This window comes from Rissa tridactyla, chromosome 1 (genome assembly GCF_028500815.1).
Source record: "Rissa tridactyla isolate bRisTri1 chromosome 1, bRisTri1.patW.cur.20221130, whole genome shotgun sequence".
NCBI lineage: Eukaryota > Metazoa > Chordata > Aves > Charadriiformes > Laridae > Rissa > Rissa tridactyla.
In genome coordinates this window covers 211,501,063-211,521,805 of record NC_071466.1, presented here as the reverse complement: position 1 = coordinate 211,521,805, position 20,743 = coordinate 211,501,063, and the positions used below count along the sequence as shown (strand labels likewise).

At 46.6% G+C, this 20,743-nt stretch overlaps 1 protein-coding gene across 5 annotated transcripts in view; it reads right to left on the bottom strand.

The window, feature by feature from the left end:
- The window catches only part of FRMD4A (FERM domain containing 4A), a 228,483-nt gene that overhangs the window by 80,329 nt on the left and 127,411 nt on the right, over window positions 1-20,743 (bottom strand). For all 5 annotated transcript variants that reach the window (XM_054188941.1, XM_054188944.1, XM_054188940.1 and 2 more), the window contains 2 exons: window positions 16,967-17,059; window positions 3,074-3,158 (listed from right to left, as the gene is read on the bottom strand). In XM_054188941.1, coding sequence (XP_054044916.1) covers window positions 3,074-3,158; window positions 16,967-17,059 — 178 coding nt within the window. The remainder of the gene's footprint in view (window positions 1-3,073; window positions 3,159-16,966; window positions 17,060-20,743) is intronic.

Sequence of the window (20,743 nt, the reverse complement as noted above, 5' to 3'; positions counted from 1 at the left end):
GCACCAGGCATCGCACGGACAAACCAGCCTCTGCAACCACACGTCGATGTTATGGCAAGTCTATGCTAGTAGGTAAAGTGGGCCAGAGCCCGTTCTCTGGCCCTAAGGGCACATGGCACAGTATAGCTCATGATTAAACACTCTTCCTCGCCCCCCTGATCCCAGTCGGGGTTGCCTCAGCTGTATTGGGAACAGGTGCTCATCCTTGAGCAGTGCCCAAGCAACGCCTGGGCCGGGGCTAGTTGGCGCAGGCCGAAACCCATGCCAGAACATGCTAGTAATTAAACAGCCTGACTGATGGAGGGACAGTGCCTAATGCCAAGCCCTGTCTTGTTTGGTGGCTTGGCCCTTCTGGGCAACAGTGGCTTGCTGGTCCTGTGCGAGGGTTTGGGTGGTCCATGAATGTCTCCTGATACAAGATGGTGGGCAAGAAGGAGCGGTGGGCACAGCCAAGAGAACAGCACCCAACACAGACCCAGCTGCCAACCAGGGGACCAACAGCCCCAAACTAAACAGGCCTCAGTTTTCTTCTTTCCCAACTTGACATGGGGACATTTGAGGGTCTGAGGTGCTAGCATAGCATTATGAACTACATTTATATCACAGACACTATGGTCTTTCCACGCTGCAGGGGAGCTTGGAGTGAAACCATCCATAGGAAGTCCAATGAGGAAACTTTGTGTGCAACAAGGAAGCTTGCAAGGTTTGGGAGCATGCAACACCCCCTGCTAGCTGCAGGGACGACAAGCACTGTCTGTGCTTGGACACCAAATCCCCCTTTCTGCACCTAGAGGATGCCTCCAAGCATGCCGGTCGGGTGCTCGCCCTGCATCTTAGCAGAGACTTTGTGCCCAACTTTCAAATTCAGCACCTTTTTTAATAGCACAGCATGGCTTTACCGTGGCTGCAAGTCAAATGGGGAAGGACCCGCATGGGAGACTGGGAATCCAGCAAGGATATTTTTGGATGGAGATGAGAGTCAGCTTGAATGTGCAACGTAATGGTTTCAGGAGAGGTCAGACTAAAATAGACCAACCTAGATCTGTAGGCACTTCTTTCTTTTTTTTTTTTTTCTTTTTTCTCTCTTCTTCTTATTAAGCTTTCTCCAAAAAAAGAACGACAGTGTAAGCTTTTCCTGGCAACACTCCAGAAAGGAACTTCCCCCAGGAACCAAAATGTGATGCTTACTGAGCTCGTTGCTGGAGAGGGCTGACTAAGCACATCTAATTGCAGCCTTGCCAGAGAGCAAAGCCCTCTGCGCAGCTCAGCTTAGCAGCCCTGCCTCTTTCCTGGGCACTGGAAAAAAAAAAGGCATTTTTTCTGGCTGCTACCCTGCATTTTAGGAGGTGCAAAGTTAGTCCCTGCATTTTAGTCCCTGCAGATGTCAGGAAGCGAGGTTCCAGATTCGGTGTAAGCTAGGTGGCTTAGCAGGTTGCAAACCTGCTGAGGGTTGCGGGATGGCGGTGCAATCACTCCCTGACCACAGCTGTCTTTTCCTACCTCTTCCTCCCTGGCAGACGGAGGTGAGTCACCAGGAATGGCCTCTGCCAGCACAGAGGGAGGTAGGAGGGATCCACCCAGGGAATCCCAGCTGCTGGAAAACCTCTCCCAGTCCCGCACATCCAGCCCACCTGGCCGAGCCCTCACGCAGCCAGCCTCCACCCACCTCAGCGGGTTCTGGGACTGCTTAATTTTCCAGATCTGCTGAATTTTCTGGACCCTGCCGTTTCACTTGCACGTTTGGCTTGTGGCATCGGGGAAGGGATCAGCTTTGCAGCTCTGCTGGGGGAGCAGAGGCCGTGCCAGGACACCCTTATCTCTGGCACACAGAGTGCCTTGCAAGGGGCAGCTCTGAGTTACAGCGCTGGTGTTTTCAATAGCCTGCCAGGCAGGGCTATTTCTGGTACAAAAAACATTTCTCCGTGCATGGCTTGTTGCCGTATAAGGTGATGTTCGGTACACACCCACAGACACCCTTCCCTGCCTCCCATACACCCACATGCTCACTCCCCCTGTCCCACAAACTCTGTCACACTGTCACACATATGTAGTCGTATGCATACCTAATACATTCTCACAGACGCACAAACTCTCACAGTACAGCCCCGCACGAACACAGTCCCCCACCCCTCACACACTCAGCTCCCAATGCCAACCCCCTCTCTCACACTCGCACCCCTTCTCGCACCCTCACGCTTCCCCTGCACACCCTCTCGCACACGAACGGCCTCACAAACGCACCATTTAACCTCTCACAACCCCCCACCCTCTCCAAGGCGCCCGTTCCTCGCCGCCTTCCCCACAAGATGGCGCCCGCGCCGCAGCCCGCGCGGCCGCTGCCGCCCTCTTCGGGCGGGAACCCCGAACGGCGACCCTTCAGCACAGCGCGGGCACCAGCAGCGGCCGGTTTTTAACACAAAACCAGACGTTTGCTTCTAACTGCAAGCCAGTTTATAATTTTAGCGGCTGCAGATTCCCTCCTGCCAACCACAACAGTTACTTCCAGGGGTGTTTTACCTCAGAACTTCTGACAGGGAAGCTGCTGCCAAGTGCCAGGGAGGTTAGAGACAGAGGAGTGAGGGAGGGTCAGAGGAGGACGTATCATAGAATCATAGAATGGTTTGGGTTGGAAGGGACCTTTAAAGATCACCTAGTTCCACCCCCCTGCCATGGGCAGGGACACCTCCTACTAGACCAGGCTGCTCAAAGCCCCATCCAGCCTGGCCTTGAACACCTCCAGGGATGGGGCAGCCACAGCCTCTCGGGGCAACCTGTCCTGTCTCACCACCTTCAAGGTGAAAAATTTCTTCCTAATATCTAATCTAAATCTACCCTTTTCCAATTTGAAGCCATTACCCCTTGTCCTATCACTGCATGCCCTTGTAAAAAGTCCCTCTCAACCTTTCTTGCAGGCCCTCTTCAAGATACTGGAAGGCTGCTATAAGGTCTCCCCAGAACCTTCTCTTCTCTGTCTCAAAGTCCAGGTGTGACCAATGTAAATTTTGGGTAAGGGGACGCAGACCCAGACATCTCAGCCCACCTCAGTGCCGCCTGGAGCCCCCCAAGTCCTTACCTTGTAGATGCAGGACTTGGCGTTCAAGAAAAACAGTTCAATGGTGGCATTGTCCTTTAGATAGGAGATGCTTTCAATGTAGAACCTGAAAGAGACAGCAAGAGAGGTGAGACACAAGGAGGAACTACGGCAAAACATAAAAATGTACTCATTAAATGGAAAATGTGGTCAACAGAGTCATGATGAGTACACTAAAAATGAAGTTTCTTTGCTTATGACAGACTGGGGTCATGAAAGAGGCATGTGCATGCTCTAGGATGTGATCAGTCACCACCACGCCAGCCATACCAAAGGAACTGGATCATCAAGTGGATGATTTTGTTTCTAAATAATCCTTTGTTTTGCTTTTAAACTTCAAATAATCCTTTATTCTGTTTGCTTGTAAACTCCCCTTCATTCTCCATCACATTTTTGGCATTTCTTCTTCACTCCTTTACCTAACCTGCTCATTTCCGTCGTGTAAAATGTTCACTGACAGAAAACCGCTTCTGGGTTCCTTCCCTGTCAAGTTCAGCTCTGCATAAGGCAAATTTTATAAAGACTTCTTTACATATTTTAGCAGCTAGCATGTAGCAGCTATGTTTGCAGAGTAAGCAACCAGCAATAGTTAAGGACCTTGCACAATTTACCAGTACTGTGAGTAGCAATGCTGGGGATGAGTGGGAATGCCAATAATCGAATATTTTTTTTGGAGCTGAGATGACTTCTCAGAACTCGGTAGAAAGCTTACCAGCCCAAACCCTCAGTGTCAGAAAAACCTAGTCTTTTGCATTGGCTGATTATTCCAAATATTTGCAATTATGTTGAAAGCCCATGGTATATATGAGTCAGCTCGGTACTCCATGTCCTGTCTGCTTTCAAGGTTTGATCCTTTGGCAATGAACTCCATGAGAGTTTTGCCACTGGCTTGAATTGGCTCCAGCCCTTAATTCTGCCTTGTCACCTTTTGGGGAAAAAAGCTCAGGATACCATCAAAGTTAATGACTGATTGTTTGATATAAGTATGTTGTGTGTTCCTGTAGTAACAGAGAAAGCCTGGAGAGGTTCAGTGAATGTTTAAGGTGAATTTTGAATTTACTTTGTGTTTTAAGTAAGGAAAAAAAATTACATCTGTCTGCCCACCCTGTTTTATAGTGATCTTTAAGCTGCAGCACACTGGCAGCAATGTTCCTTACATAAATTCCAGCACTATCGTGCCTTGTCAGAGGCAATTAGAATAGGGAAGGTGCCAGGGAAATGCTGTCTGCATCAGGGACTTCAAAAACCGAGATACCTTAGAAATCTGGGTTGAGATGTGGGGTCCAGTTACAGAGAAACCTTTCTGCCTGACCCTACTGTCTGGGAGTGGAGCTGAGAGACCTGCTGACACCCCTGGGGCTTCACACAAGCGCTGGAGGGATTGTCCACGTCGAGCTGTTTGCAGAATCGAGAGCCTTAAATGTGACCTTCTCAGGGGTAAAGGTCAGGGCTTTGTAGTGCTTCAAAGTGTCTTCTGAGGACCCTTCAAAACAGTTTATTTCCTAACAGATACAACCAACTACTTGCTTGCTAGAGTGAGAGAAACATTTTGAGCTCTTGTTCATCTGCTAAAATACCCCTGCTATTATCCCACCTTCCTCCCCCAGAAGAGTTCAAATGAGAAATTAAAAAAAAACAAACAAAAAACCAAAAAAATAGTTGAATAACTATTACAAGCACAAAATTTCAACTTCTTCTTAATTTTTTTTTTTCTGGTTTCCATTGGGTTTCACCTCCTGTCCTTGAAACCTCTGCCTTTTTTTTTTTGGCAAATAAAAATATACTTGGCTTTAAAATGCAAAAAAAAGATGCTGCATTAAAAAAGGAACCTTCTTACTAGATCTGCTCTCTGAGTGCAGCTGGCTTTCCATCTGCTGAATTCACAGAGAAAAATGATAATTTTACACGTTCTATGATTCTTTGAGATCCTCCTCTGCTTATCGCCACTACCAGTGCTCTCCGAGTTGCGACGCTAGGATCTTTAATTCCAGGGTTAGAAGAAAACAGGAACATTTATTCCATTTTTGAATCCCTGTGAAGGTTAGCCAAAATGCTTTTTGTTTCATCAGATCAAACGAGACCATCCTCATCATCACTAGAGGGCAACATTGCATTTCTTAAGGCGGCAAGGATCTTTCCCAAGGCTTTCCACATAGACGTACACAGATTATTTTCCGTACAAAACTGAGTCTCTCGGAGCCTGCACATGATACTTCATCTTCACAAAGACCCCAGTTCTCAAGTGATCTCCGGCGTGGAGAGTGTGCTGGGGAGCTACTGCTCTCACACATGCACCCAGACAAATGCAAAGCATGTGCACCAGGAAATTGGTGCTGCTTAACAGAAAACAGATTTGCAGAGAGAACTCTTTTGGGATTTTTCTGTGTGGCAAGCTCAGAAAACCCAAACCGGAGCAAACTCCCCTGAATTCACAGCCGCTGCTGCAACAACGGAAAGGGGAGGGAAAGACACGTTTTCTGCACTGATCGTGAATCTCTGTCAGACCTCCTCCTGTTACCACCTTTTTCAAAAACGGGGAAGGAAACCACACTTCACAATGACCGATGTCAGTGACTAAGGAGGCAGGAAGAAGCATCCAGCTGCTAAGGCAATGAACCAAGCAAAAAATCTGGGTTAAATTCCTGACTCGGACGCAGGTTTCCTTCATGACCTTCAGAAAATCATTTAGCTGCTTGGGGCTGTTGTGCTGCGTTTAGAAAATACTCCTCCCTCCTCTGCGCCCCTCTGTCTGTTTTGCCTGTTGAGCTTATAAGCCCTTTCTTACGGTGTGTTTCAAGATCATCAGTTTTAAGGGGCAACTCTCAGATTTCTGTTGAGGACTCCCCTGAGAGCAGCACTCCTCCATGTGCTGCGAAGCTGATATATCCAGGGAGTAATGGATGGGCTGGGCAGAGAAACAGGCAGTACAATGTGTCTGACACTTCTGCTCCGCTACCTGCATCTCTTGCAATACAGCCAACAAACCGCTTTGCCTCGAGCGGAGGTTTTCTGATAGCCAGCAACTGTTGCTATGAGAAATTAGGTGCTTGCAAGAAGGGGGGAACACCCCAGGAGAATTTTTGAGTGTAAAAACCAGAGAAATAATTTTGGAAAAAGTTTAAAAGATCAGCCAACGTTAATCTATTTCTCCCCACCGCCGGTAACTTATAATTCATGAAGTACATTTTCTAAGCATTAATTAAATAGACCAGTGAATATTATGCTGGGTAATGAACACAAAGTGCCTATCTTGCCTGCTCCCTCTCAGCAGCAGGAAGCTAATAATGAGTACTGGAGAAGGTATCTTGGAAGACTTCAGAATCTGCTGCATCTGAAACGTTTAAGGCTTTTTAGCTGCGAGGACACGTCTTGTACTGATCAGATTGCTCTATATTAAGCGTTGGTTAACTGACAACTTGCTCTGAGACAGCTTAAGCCCCCTCACACTGTGATGAATGGCAATTCCCATCGTAACCAGCCAAGCACAGACATTTTTATAGCAGTGCCTGTGAGAAGCAGCTGTGGAAACTCCTGATCCTTGGATGATTGGAAACTGGCACTACTGTAATTTCTGCCTTGCATTACACACGTGCCGACCACCGACTTGCAGCAGGGAGAAATGCCTGACTGAGCATTGGACTCACCAGTTTGATTACTGGTCCTTCAGGAGACGGAGAATCCCTGGCCGCTGCTGCCAGCCTCATACGTGAACCCAGTTTTGTGTGCGCAGATGGGCAAATTTAGGACTTCTGGGAAGGTGCTTGATCCCTAGTGCTCTGTCCTTGCAGTGGGGATAGGAGGCCTCAGGACTATCAGGGAAACGGCCTCCAAAAGCACCTGAGCTGGTGGTGTGCTTGTGTGGCCAGTGAGAGCTGAAACGAGCAGCACTCTCAATTTCCACACACCAAAAGAAACTGTCAGAGAAAAAATATTTAGCATCACCACTAACACACAGCTCTGCACGTTTCCCATCAGCCTGAACTTGGCCATCTATCACCTAGCAGGGACCAGGCTCTGAGCAGTCGAGTTCCTGACTGCAAATGTACTGTTGTAGCATTTGAGATCACAAGCCCATGTGTTTATTTCCAAGCAGAACCTGCCAAACGGTAAAAATATTTTACTGTGGTCTTCAACACAATCATATTAGAAGCATGATCACAGCAAATGGATGTCTTGTCTGTGCAAGGTGTAATCTGTCCTGGGGCAGTTATATCATCATAGTTCTTGTGATGTTTAACTCTGGTGGGAACCAGCTGGTCCAAAAGGCTTTTATCCAACAACAAAAAAACTTTTTTTCAACAAGAAGAAGCACCCCGAAAACTCCCAGTCTGGTGCTATGGTGTTGTCTTCCAAGAAAATTCAAAAAGAACACTGAAAGGACTTTGGAAGACCTCAAAAAGGTTTAAACACTTGGTTTCACTGAGGAACAGCATCTTCTCGAGGAGTGCCCCTGCCAGAAAAAACTGTCATTGAGTCCTAACTAGAACAAACGGTCCCTTTGCCATCCAGAGAGCGCAGACCAGGCAAGGGCATAGCAAAGCACTCTGTTGTTGCTGTTGTCTCTCCTCAGATGTCTTGCTGCCCTCAGAGGCAGGCAGTGGGGTGGCCACAGGGGCACAGGAGGCAGCCAGGCAGAGGGACATGCCAAAGCAGGTAGCTCTGGCGTGCTGGTACAGTGCTGTGTCAGAGGGCCAGTCAAAACAGAGGCGGGCAGTGCCAGGCAGTGACAGAGAGGCCAATGATGGCACTGAGGGTGGCTGCTGCTGATCAAGGTGACCGTGACTGATAACAGTGTGGCAGTGATTTTGGGGTGAGTTCCTGCCTTTTCTAAAAGGCAGGAGCTGGGGACTCAGTATTGGCAAAGGGGGGGTACCTTCCCTCCAGCCCTGTGATACTGCTTCCATTCAGGGAGGCAAAACACCCATCTTGGGCCTATTATGAATAGAAAAGGGGAAAAATCCCAGAATAACAATCCCAAGTGGCTCTTCTCTCCCCTGGTGAAAACATTATTTTTCCCATGAAAAGAGAAAATAAAGGGTAAAACCAGATTTCATGGAAGAAGTCAGAATGAAGCAAAAGGATTTTGGTTTTGATGTGCAGTCACCTTGCCTGGCGTTTTCTCCTGCCCTAAGTGGGAAATGCCCTCAGACCCAAGAGGAAGGTTTGAAATGGGCAGAGGAGTCTCCGTGTCCTTCCCAGCTGGCTGACTCCATTCTGGTTAGGATGCAGGACAGAGCTGTCAGCAGAGTTCGGTGGCTCTGTCAATGGACTGCCTCTTATTTCATTGTCACAGAGCAATGGATAAAGGAGGAGACCCCTTTTCTGCCTCATCCATCCTGGGGTCTGGCTCATTATCCCTCACCGTGTCATTTAAAACCTCAGAGGATAATTTGAAAAATATGAGGCCATTTGCTAACCAGGAAAAGAAAAATCACATGCATCGGTATAATGGACTTAAATGCAGATGTCATTATGTCCAGTGTCTCATGCTAAATGAGTACTCTGAGCAGCTCAGGCTGCAGAGTTCCTTTTATGTTCCAGCCGTGTTTGCTAATAGCCATGGTTGCGCACTTTTATGTGCTGACACTTAAAGCAGACAATGGTCATGCTAAATAGTTGGCCTGTTAAGTAATCAGCCAGGAATGAAAATCAACAGCTCTAAAAAGCTCCATTTACCTCCCCTTCTGAATTAATTTCGATTCTGATCCCATGTTCCTGTCTCCTGTGCTTGTGCTGTGCTCAGCCCCCCCTGCCCTTGCCCAGCACCTGGGCTTGATGCAGGGGACAGGACCAGCAAGAGAGACCTATGTCAACTTTTGCCTCATTGCAAGGAAGCCACAAAACTAGAGGTGAATGTGATTCCAAGAATACAGGGAATTGCAGCTAACAGAAAATAGCTGTGGATATTGTTTGACCTGAGCCTGTTCCCTCCCTCTTTCCCACCACCGGTACCATACTATGAAGCTGTTTGCACCTTTACCCACCACCCATCCATTTTTCTCAGTGTTTGTAAGAGGTTCGCCCATTGAACTCCCGGAAAACCATGCGTTTTGGGGATATTTGCTCATTCCTACGCCTCGTCTTCTCCACATACAAAGTACTAAGGGATCTTCTTTGGAACATATAGAGACAAGCTCTCTTCTTCTCTTCCAGGCTGTACGTCCTGGGAAGTAACCAGACAGTGCTTCAGTACCAACATCGAGAAGGAATCAAGGCAGTAGTGCAGGCACATTCCTCCCTTATGTTTGGGTACAGCATCAAGCATCACCTGCAGAGGTACTGACCTCAGTACAGGGAGGCCTCTGCCCTCTCACCAGGTGGGGAACCCGGCCTGAGCACACCATAAAAGCAGCGAGCCACCTCAATATATTCTACAAATCGCTCCACCCCTGAAATGTCCCCTGGAGCTTAGCTTGCAAGAGAAGCACATCTTTGCACACAAAGGCTGTTAGAGCTCCTCTTGGCTCGGAGTGATGTGGTTATCTGTCCCAAATGTGAGGCGAGAGCAGTGACGGGCTCCCAGCAGCGCGCTGCCTTCCTCCCCTCCTCTCCCTCAGGCACCGGGGGAATTTCCCCACACTCAGCACCAGCCCAGATCTTTCCCCCTCTTTGATCCTTACCAAGAGTGACATTTTGGCTATTAGAGGTAGCTCACTGGGTGCACTGTCTTGCATAACACCATCCCTCAGTATTTGTAGACCATCTTTCAGCTGAGGATCTTGAACCATTTTAGGAATAGAAATCTCTCCAGCCCTTCCATCGCGTTGTCAGCAGCACGCAAAGGCATGATTTGGCTGTGAAAGCTGGCATGGGGTTTACTTACTCACTGGCTCTACCCCTTTGTTCAATGCCATGGTGATGGGACCCCTCATAGCAGACCTTTCTGCTTGCTTCACTGATGCCAGCAAATCACACCCACTGGTGTAAGGTATAAATGCACAAATTGCAATGAAAATGGAAACTATATCTGCATGACTTTGACCCAGTCAGGGAACCTGTGTGTAGGCATTGACATAGCTGTTGCTGCTTGATCCAAATTAGGTACAAATCCTACACTGACAGCATCCATCATTTCTGCATAGTACCTATCATGTTGTCTAAATGCTTCCCAAAATTAGACAAGACAATGCTGCCAGCATCAACACGTTCAAAAAGTGGCTCAAACCAACGCATTTTTACAATGCTGCTTTTTCTTCCCCCTCGGGTGGCTGAACGGAAAGGAAAAACAACTTATCCCCTTCTCTAAACACAGCTCACTTATACAAATATATTCCCAGTTAAGCAGAAAACAGAAATGATGTTATGGGACTCAAGAGCCAGACTGCTATTAAGATGTGTGTGTAATGGATGGCTTAGCTCAGAGCTGTGTGCTAAGTAGCAGAGCCCCATTAGTTCCCTTCCTCAAGCAAAGGTCAGTTTTCACACAAGTAAATCTTCCATCCGGACAGAAGTTTCTCATATCTCTAAAGAGACTCTGAGGAGCAAAGCCTCCCCGCAGGCAATTTATTACACCTTCCCCCCGGTGAACAGAGCAGGGGGCCACCCTGAGAAGGCGGCAATAAATTGTCTGCAGGGAGCCTTGTCTTCCCACACAAACAAGGTCTGAGCGGCTGTATTTATCCACTGCGGCTGGGGGGGAGGAGGGACTTTGCAGGGCTGCTGGCTTTGGGGATCTTCCCGCTTAGCATACGCACAGCTGATGCACACCAACCAGCAAAACACACGTACAAAGAGATCTGAGTTATGGCACACCTTTGCTGGACTTTATAGACAGAGGAGATCACGGTAACCCCTGAAACCAGCTTGGTTGGACTGGGTTGGTTATGTGGGTTTAATATTCTGATTTTTGCTGTTGTTTCTACTGCACCCCAGCAATGCATGGAGCTGTAGAGATATAACGTGAACGGGAGGTGTCTCCTAGTCTCCCTTATATGTAGCACAAACTGCCTGTGAGCTTGGTGTGGGGAGTTACCAGCTCAGTGCTGGTAGGGAGGGTGGGTGAGGGAGGCAGAACAGCTGGACGGAGCTCAGAGAAGAGACAGCTAGCCATGAGGATGAGGATGGAGCACCCCAAGGAGCAGAAACATCTCAGACCAGTTTCCTGAACTCTCCTGGGATGGCAAAGTGAGGTCCAGCACCACTCTCCTTGCAGCTCCCCTTGCAGAGGGGTCTGCAGCCGACCCGGGAAGAGCGGAAGAGCAGAGCAATTTGTGTATATATGATTTTTCCCCAGCATCTTCTCCTGGGTGCCATCAGGTGAGATGAAGCATATCCATGGGTGAGAGCAAACTCTGCCACTTCTCTCCCTGTCCCTTGCCTGCAAAATTGATGTCTTTGATAATCTGCTCAGGTGCCTTTCCACAGTTCCTGGAAACCACGGGGCAGAGAGGGGGCTGCTCCTTCTCCCTCCTCGGAGGGGAGAGGTAGGAGCTGGCGATTCCTCATTCCCTGCTTGCAGCAAAGTGGTGGAGAACCACATATCCTCTCTGGTGGGGAAAAGTGTGGATGGAGAAACACAGCCCATTGCATGTGAGGCAAATAAATTGCTCTGGTTAATTTAGTGTGTTTCTATTCCGCTCTTCCTGCTGTAGCAAGCTGCTGTCATCACCAACCCCCCTAATCTCATTTCTCGGAGAAATGCAAAGCTACGTGGAAATGAAAGGCATACACAACCATGGTGTGCTGGGATCGCCGTGTGGGTGAGTTGAGCAAGTTGGGAGCAGGATGCCATGAATCTGCACCCCATGTGTGCCTTCTGGCCAATGCAGGAGGCAGCAATGTATTTCAGCAACAGGTTGTAAGGTCCATCTAGCCCTGTGAACAACCCATATTAGCAACCACTGTCTCCCTTCCAGGGTCAGCTTTTTCCAGGTGGTCTCCTGCTTCTTTTATTTTTAACGTTAGTCTTTTTTTTTTTTCACGGAATATAGGTTTAAAGACTGGGTATAAAGGAGGGCTGAAAAACAAAAATAGCATAAGGCCTCATTAGCAGCTGAAATCCGGTCCAATTCTGTTCAGGTAGTCAGGCAGAGCCTTGTAGCTAGGAAATGCCTCCTCAACCCTGGCTGTGCCAACCCTGTTTGAAATTCTGAATTTATAGGCTGCCCTTGATGCACACAGAGGGGATTCATCAGGTGAAAAGAGGCAGCTACAATGCAGATGCCTACATCTGAGCAGGGGTCTGAGGTCAGAGAAGAGACATAGGTATTTTAGACTTCAACTTATTGAATTCCAAAGCAGTCATCTAAAATAAGTTGGGTGAATTGTTCCTGAAAAGTGCCTATTTCTTTCCAGTGGTTATACAGGCAGGCTGTGCTAATTAGCCCTGATGTAGAGCTGTCTACCAGGTAAACATCTCAGGTTTGGTGTGATGAGTTCCACCTCAGACATCTGTCCCACCTGCCTCGCACCTGGACCACCACTGGTGCACACAGAGCTGTGTTCCTTCAGGTTAAAGGAAGCAGTGACTCGTGTGAGCTCTGCATTCTGTGTTTCAGTGCTGGTTTTATTATATCTCTAAGGCCACTTTGTTCTGTAGTAACTGTGGTAACCTGGCAAAACATCTGGCCTCAATATTGAGAGTCCTGAGCCCCCATGCTGACTTCAGCCTAGCCAATGCGTATGAAAACATGCCAGACGTTGCTGGACACGGGCATTCCTTTGTGGGAATACTGCCGGGCCATAGATACAAACTCTGCCCCACAGTGTATTTGAGTGTTGAGGATTTATTTCACATTTTTTTCCATGCCTTTCTCAAAGAAAAGCCTTTCCATGTGAGAGAGATTCTGATTTAGCGTGACGACTTCTGCAGTGAATTGTCACTATTTAGCTGGTGGAGCTACCCTGAGAACACACATACTCATTCCTGGGAAAAGATCCACCAGTGAAGTGAATTTTATTTGCTGAGCTTGTTCATATAAATTAACAGCATGACAAACAGCCAGCAGATAAAGAGATCAGACCCATGCTGGTGGTTCCCTAGCTAAGGATTGCTAATCCCACAAGGCCATTGTTTGAGGATGAGAATTCACTGCGAAGCCTGGTCAGCTGTGCTTTCCATGAACAAACAGCGTGTCTATGCTCTGGTCCTCCCTCACCTCAAAAATTTACACAAAGGGAGTAATTTTGCCTTCCTTCTCCTGCCTGTGTGAGTCGGAGCAAAATGCTTCCTTCCCTGCCAAAAGTGTAACAATCTTTATCTGAACCCCTGCTAGCTCTGTTTTCCTCTGACATCCTTGCTGCCTGGGTCTCCACATTTTAGTCTCCCACCCTTTGCCACGCAGCTCATGTTGTGAAGTGCAATTTCACTGTCCTCTTCTGGTCCCAAAACACCTCTGTAAAATCAACTAGTCAAGCAGTCCCTCCTTCCTTCTTCCCCATCCTTCGCTTCTCCCAGACTTTACCTGTGACTCTCATCTGACTTGTTTATCTGCACTGTTAAACCCTCTGAGGCAGGGAATGAGTTTCACCAACAACCAAGTGACCAGGGCTTTAGAAAGCCACCCGGGGAAGCTAATTCTAAGATGAGAACTAACATTGCTCTCATCCTCCAGGCATCCCACCTCCCCTGCAAGACACATGGCACTCCCTCTTGCTTTCGTGTATGGCTTTAAAACTATATAAATGGATATTAGCAGAGACTCATAAAATAATATTGCACAAGAATAGCCATGGGGCAGTTCACAACTGCCCAAGCAGTTCTGATTGCTTCCTAGATTCCTACATTGTTCTCAGTGGAAAGCTTCCAGAGAAGCACTAGATGACAACCTGAGGACAGAGAGGCTTCAGTTAGCTGTGCAAGTGTACAAGGGCAGAAGCAATTTCTTCAGAACTAATGCTAAGAACTTCCTTATAAAATCCTTCTTTGACACAGTCCTGTGAAATTTTTGGTCTTTGATTACAGAAGAGAGTAAAGAAAGACACTGGACATCAATGTTCAACAATGTCAACCCCCAAGGAAATGTGTGTCAAAAGATGGAGCTTCAACAGTGCTGCAGAGATTTAAATACGGGAGGAGAATTTCACGCTGCAAAGCTTGTCAAACTTACTATTTTCAGTATGGTTCTTCCAAGAAGCCTTTGCTTAAAAAGGCATGCTTCCTTTAAATGTACTTTTAGAGCGATCTAAAAACTACAGCATCTTTGGTGGGCATGCTGCCCATCAACATTGCTGCAGGCATGTTAAGGGTAAAAAAAAAAATTGCTGGTCACATAAAAGGTGAAAATGGTTCCTCTGTAGCTTCTCCTCTTCACAAACTGCCATTTACAATTCTTGCCTGAAGCTTAATATCTTCAGTAGTTACCCCGTGTGCTTGAATTGTACATTTACGTTGACTAGAGGGAAAAACCCACATGATTACTAAATCCTGATACGGTAAACAGATTTCTCTGTAATGAACATCTGGCACATCCAGTTGCTTGTATTACTATCCCCCCAATTAGGACCCCCAGCACCAAGCTGAGCTTTCTCAGCGGCAGTGCTGGGGAGAGGTAATGCCAGAAAGGTATTTGCAAACACAGGCAAACCTTTACCAATGATATAGTAGATGTCATGGGCACCCAGTCCCTTAAAAATTAATGCATTTGTAATTAGGTATGGTACAGCATTAGTTATTTCTGCTTTCCATCTCATGGCAGCAGGGGAGAGGGAGCATTCTGTTTGCAGTACAGATGACTCTGCAAGCTGCTGTGCATCCCCAGATTATGAAAATACATCCCTGTCTGTGGGTGGGTCCCTTCACAGCCATTCCTTCAGCCCTTGCTTTAGTTCCCAAGCCAGAACTGGAACCGCTGGTAACAGATACCTGGGGCCTTTCCAACTTCAGCCAGCTGGCTGGAGCCGATTTCTTCTCCAATTGCCTTCTGCTCAGATCAGATTTGGGAATGGACATGGGAACTCTTTAAGTGCTGGGAAACATTTTCAACTTCTTGCCAGCGTCTGATATCCACAGGGGAAGAAAACCAGTAGAAAAGCCATGGTAAGCTAATGCCTATTCCTAACTCTTTGAGACATCTGGCCTTCCAGTCCAATTCAGTAACTCGCTGTGACAATCCATGCATTACCACCACAAAAAAAAGTATAAGCCCATCGTCAGTCTGGTTTTCACACACTCACTTTTCAGTCACCGAATGCTGACTTTTCCCCAGTGCCTCTTCCCTATGGATTACGGTTCCAGAACAGGAGAGGTTACTCATTTACTAACTGTTATATGGATCCATAGTCGTAAGATGTCTCTTGGCTAAGATCCTGCTAGAATGACTTGTCTCCACTGCGCTGCCAGCTTTCGTAAAACAATACAGATGGCAATATTTATGCTCATTGAGTGGTCTTTGAAATGAATATGAGAGTGGCTTGGTAGCACCGGCTTTCACACATTTAGCAGTTCCACTCCTAAAATCTGCACTTAGCTCTTGCTCGGTCAGAGCTTTCCCTGCTTCCCATGGGATCCCTGCCCTCGTACGGACTCCTCAATTTAGCCCCTAGGCAAGAGCTTGGTAACAGAGCTGCTGTGTTCTTAATGAGTTTGTTTTTTTCTAAATTTGCCTGAAAGTCTAACACTTTTGCAGAAGAGCACCAACGGTTTTGTGTAGTTCTAAGCACGGGTGGATGTGGATCATATACACTGGAAATGTTCGGCTCTGGATCTACCCTTATGGTTTGAAGCACCCAAAATGTAGACTAAGCTCTTCTTGTTGGGAGGGACAGCAGGCCGGTTCTGGAGTCATGGGGCTTTGCGCAGCCTTGATTCGTCCTTAGATATATCCACCACTAAATATGGGGACATAACAGAACAAAGAGTCTCTTCTCTTGAGAAGCCTCCCTTGTAATTGAAGTTAAATGAATGACAATCACTATGCGGGGAAAAAAAAGCTTCACTCAGGGGAAGAAACTCAAAAGTAGGTCTTCATTTTTTGTGGGTACTATGGAATGAATGAGACTGATGTCAGATGTAATATAACACTGGAGTGGAAAGGCTAACAGAAAAAGACACAGTAACACTGCGCTGGCTAGTTCTAGACATGAGCTATCCATTAAAAGTAAGTCAAAACCCTCAACTTAATTTTGTACATATGCCATCCCAACCCCCGGCCTCTCTCTGGGTGTTTTAAAGCTGCAAGAACAAATTTGCCTTCTCAGAAAATATCTCCCTTGGAGGCAAAGACACTGCGTACACAAGAACACCGGCAGCTTCTAGTGGCTCCTAAACACTAATGGTTCCTTGCAAAGTTCCCAGATGAAGAGAAATTCTTCCAAACTGCCGTAATCTTCATTAAAACCTTTCTAGTCTGGTCCAGGCTATGAATATGTTCTATGCCCATGCAGAAGCCAACTGGTTGCCATAAAATGCCATAATTTGCTATTTGCGCGTAATTCATTATACCGTTACGTGGTTGAGTCCAGAAGGCAAATACGACAGAGCTACGTCGAGATTAATTTGGTCCCTGACATAACACACACCCTGGGCACAATCCAGAGGAAACGGATGGCTTGCTGGTGAGGAAGCGAGTGTTTTCCCGCCAGGTGGCTGGCTCAGGTTGGTTATCCTGGCAGAAAGAGGTCTTTGTTCTGCAGCCCTACCCAGCTTGGATTTTCTAGGAGTTCAAAACCCACAAATAAATGACATGAAGTCTGATCTTGCCCTCATAGAATGTTTCTCTGTGGGCAGCTATGGCCATTAGTGTGGCTACTTCTTATTACACTTGTGCAAGAAGAGTTTTCAATGCCAAAGACCTCAAAAGAAATCTCTGTAAAAGTGTTGGTTTGTGCACAGGTGTTTCTATGGCGTGAGGAACCGACAGTCTCATTTCCTGGCCTCTGGGGAACAGGTCACCTATAGCTGTATCCCATGGGAAGGCCTTGCCATCGCGGACTTACCTGACACAAAAGTACAAAACAACGGGTCCGGACTTCTTGGGGAAGTCATGTTCCAGCACCCGGCGGTCCAGCTGAAGCCAGTTCAAGTGTCCCCTGGCAAGAGAAGAGACAGTTTTGAGCCTGGCACCAAATAGGTTTCTCGCTACGCGTTGCGACGAGGTCTGAGGTGTTACAAAAGGTGAATTGAAGCACATGCTATTTGCCCTTAGCTATTGCATGATATTTCAAAAACACACAGTAGATGTTTGAGGAGAGCGGAGGTGATATCATCCTGGCAACGTTTCAGTCTGGGGATCGAACAGCTAAAGTTCAATCTGTCAGGGTGAAGGCTGGCAGCACCGACCAGGCAGGACAGCCCAAAGTGTTATGAGCTTCACCTTTTTATTACAACCCCCAGGAGAAGTTGTATCATTAAAAGTCTGTCAAGATTTTCATTAGAAATCCTTATTGTTAAGAGTTTCCACAACGCCTGCAATAATTTCACTCAAGGCTAAACCTGACTCTACAGCCTCAGACAGTTTATTTACCACCCACGTGCCTGCAATAGCCTCTCCAGGTTTGCCCAGCCTTCGTTTTTCCTCCTTCAGAGAGCTCCTGAAAAGCAGCTGCTCCATGAAGCGTTCCAGCACCAATTACCACATGCTGCTTTTCTTTTGCCGAGATGGTACCTGTCGCTATTATTTTCTCCTATAATTTATCCATTCGTGCCTTGCTGCTGGAAGCTTTCCTGGGCAGGAGCTCTGTTCTTTGTCACATTCCCCACATTGTAGAGTGCTGTGTGTGCGTGACAGGTATTTTATAAATAACATTATTTGTATTACAGGGGCATCTCACCCCCCAGCTGAGATAAAGGCCCCGTTAAATTAGGCACTGTGGAAATACATAGGGTAAAATTCAGGCCCCACTGAAGTCGGTAGGAATTTTGCCATTGCCTTTAGTGATGCTAGGGCTGCATCCTGTGAGCATTTTGCTATTGATTTCAGCCAGACCAGATTTCACCCAGAGGGAGAGGCAGCCCTTGCCTTCAGCGCTCTGCTGTCTAGACAAGCAAGGGGAGAGAGAATTGAAGTGATTTTGGGGGGAATCTTGCAGCAAATAAAGGAGGAAATGGAACTCAGATGTCCTGAGCTCTATTCCAGTGCCTATTTGCCAGCTCATGCTAATCCTCAAGAATAATTCTTCATTCCACTGAAAATTAAAAAAAAAAAAAAAGAAAAAAAAAAAGTGTTAAATTAACTTCTAGAGTTGCCACAAGCCTTAGCAATGTACTGTGTCAGCAAATACACTCAGGGTCTGCCTGTTACTCCTTAGCAGCGCTTTGGGCAGCTAAGAAGCACCTTTAGGAAATAAGCAGCAACATCTATTTAGCAATTTAACTGGATTTGTAGCTCCCCTACTTCATCTTTTCTACAAAAATAAATAAAGGGGAAAGAAAGAGTTTCAGGAGGCTTTGAATCACCCGGGTTCCATTTGAATTTCTGTACAGCTGCCATGTCTTATGCAGATGCAGAAGAGGATGGGCAGCTCAGGGACCTCCAATCCACTCATCAAATCAGGATCAGCCATTTATAAAGAAGCTGTCTCACCTCAAATTTTGCCATATAAAAGCCAGGTGTTCAGTGTAAGTGGCCTTTGCCTCTATTTTGCAAGAGTACCAAATTTCAACTACGTACAAGTGATACGGGTGGAGGTGGGGACATTTCAAACTCATCCTGGACATATTTTGGTGTACAAAAAAGATCAAAACCTTTTTTATCCCCTGCTCTAGACACCTGTGTGTTTCTCTCCAAGATATTTTAACTTTTAGTCAGCTTTTTCTCAAGATAAAGTTTTTAAATAAGTTTTTTTCTCAATTTTTTTTTTCCCTCTAGGTAAAGGGCAGCCTGAGCTGTGTGTTAAGGGCACAGACTTAACTAGCAATGTGGCTACTGGAAAGGGGTGACATAATGCAGATTTTCAAGCCCTTTTTCAAGTCATTTCATTGCAGTACATGGGTCAGGAGTGAGGATGGCTGTGTTAATGGGGCTGGCTGTATGGGCTGACTGGGCTCGTTTTCAGCAGGCTGGGCACACAGCACGATGGGGTCTCCCTCCGTCATTTCTGCTGCTGGGACACAGTCGCCCAGCGCTACTGCAAGATCCCTGCATCCTGCTCCGTTGTTCAGCACAGATGTGTACTTTAAAAAGGCTTGGTGTTTAGAAGACAGATGCTCCAGACTGTCAGAAAATAAGCCTCATCAGAAGATTCTCAGCCTGGGCACCCAAAAATCAGAGGCGTCCACATTTCCAGCTGCATGCCCCTTCTTGAAATCTGTCCCTTTTCCTATTTTATTTTGCCCTGAAGTGCTGTTATGTTCATTTTAACAGGACTCAGGAAGGCTGAAATTCACTGAAGGCCACAGTACGCATGGGAATTGAAACTAGACGTGCTCACCCATTCCTAGCCAAAGTACAAAACGAGCATTTATCCATGTAGACCAAGGTACAAAACACTGTCAGAGCAAGGAAAAGCCACACTAAGCCTGACATCCTATCCTGAACCTGTCCAGCTCCATTTGTATCACCAAAGTAGCAGCCACCAGCAGCTGATGGCATTACACACCGGTTCCCACCAAGACCCATTTGTTGACAATGGGCTTACGGTGTACCTCTACCTTTATTCAACAGAAATGTCTGGGTTTGCCTAACAAGGGGTTGAGAAGCTACGGTGCACAGAACTATAATTCACTTCAAGGTATTTCTTGTTTCGAAAAGACTTGCTCTGTTCCTTCTCTCTGCATTTTAACTTGAGAAACTGGTTGATATAATCAGTGCAAAAAGAATATATGCATATATGTATGCATACCGCATTACACATTTATGTTGTTCATGTACCCGGGTGTGAGTACTGCATAACACATTTAATTGCCACTGAGTTTTTAGGTTGAAGAGTTTCATTACTCTCATCTGCATGGAGCTTAAATCCAAAGCTCCTTCAGAGGAGGAAGGTCACTTAAATCACTGCCAGGAGCTAACTGCTCACTGTACTCAATTACCACTTACAGTCTTTCATCGCTGAGGGCTTCTGCACTGCAGATTGTCACCTCACTCCTTGTTTTCAAGCGTGCATGTGTGGCACGTAGCAAACAGCGGCAGTGCAGAGTCACTGGCATCCGCCTGCGAATGTGGTCTATCGGGGAGCCAAGCTCCAATGCCGTTACACCACAAAACGCTTTGCTCTGGAAGCCGTCTTGCTGTCTTCAGCAGAACTATTCATGGAGCACAATCCCATGTAAGACAAGGAAAAGTACGGGCGTATAACCCTAGGCATGTACTAATCCTGACAGTTTGCATGGACCAATTTAGGCAGCTTGCGCTGGGATCCCATTCATACATGCCTATATCTAGCTGGATTTCCTTCACGGCTCAATTTAGAGACAAAAAGTAGCTTTTGTTTCATTATCGCCATTGATTTGGGTATTTATATCAGCATATTCACAAATAACAGTGCAAGCAGTTTTGTGTGACCTATAGGGAGGTTGAATATTGGAAGCCAGATCATTTTTCTCTGTTGGTTGTACTCATGTTGGCAGTTAAGCTGGTGTGTCAATAACAAATACATAATCATCTTTAGAAAAAAAAAACTGGGTCCATTTAGGTTACAGACTGAGTATGGATTTTGGTGCCCAGGGTTCATATTGTTGATTGCATGCAGTAGTTCTGTTTTCTTTTATCGGGGCTTTCAGTAAAGAGTGGTACATCAATGAATACTTTACTTTGCCTCCAGGTGGTTCTGTTT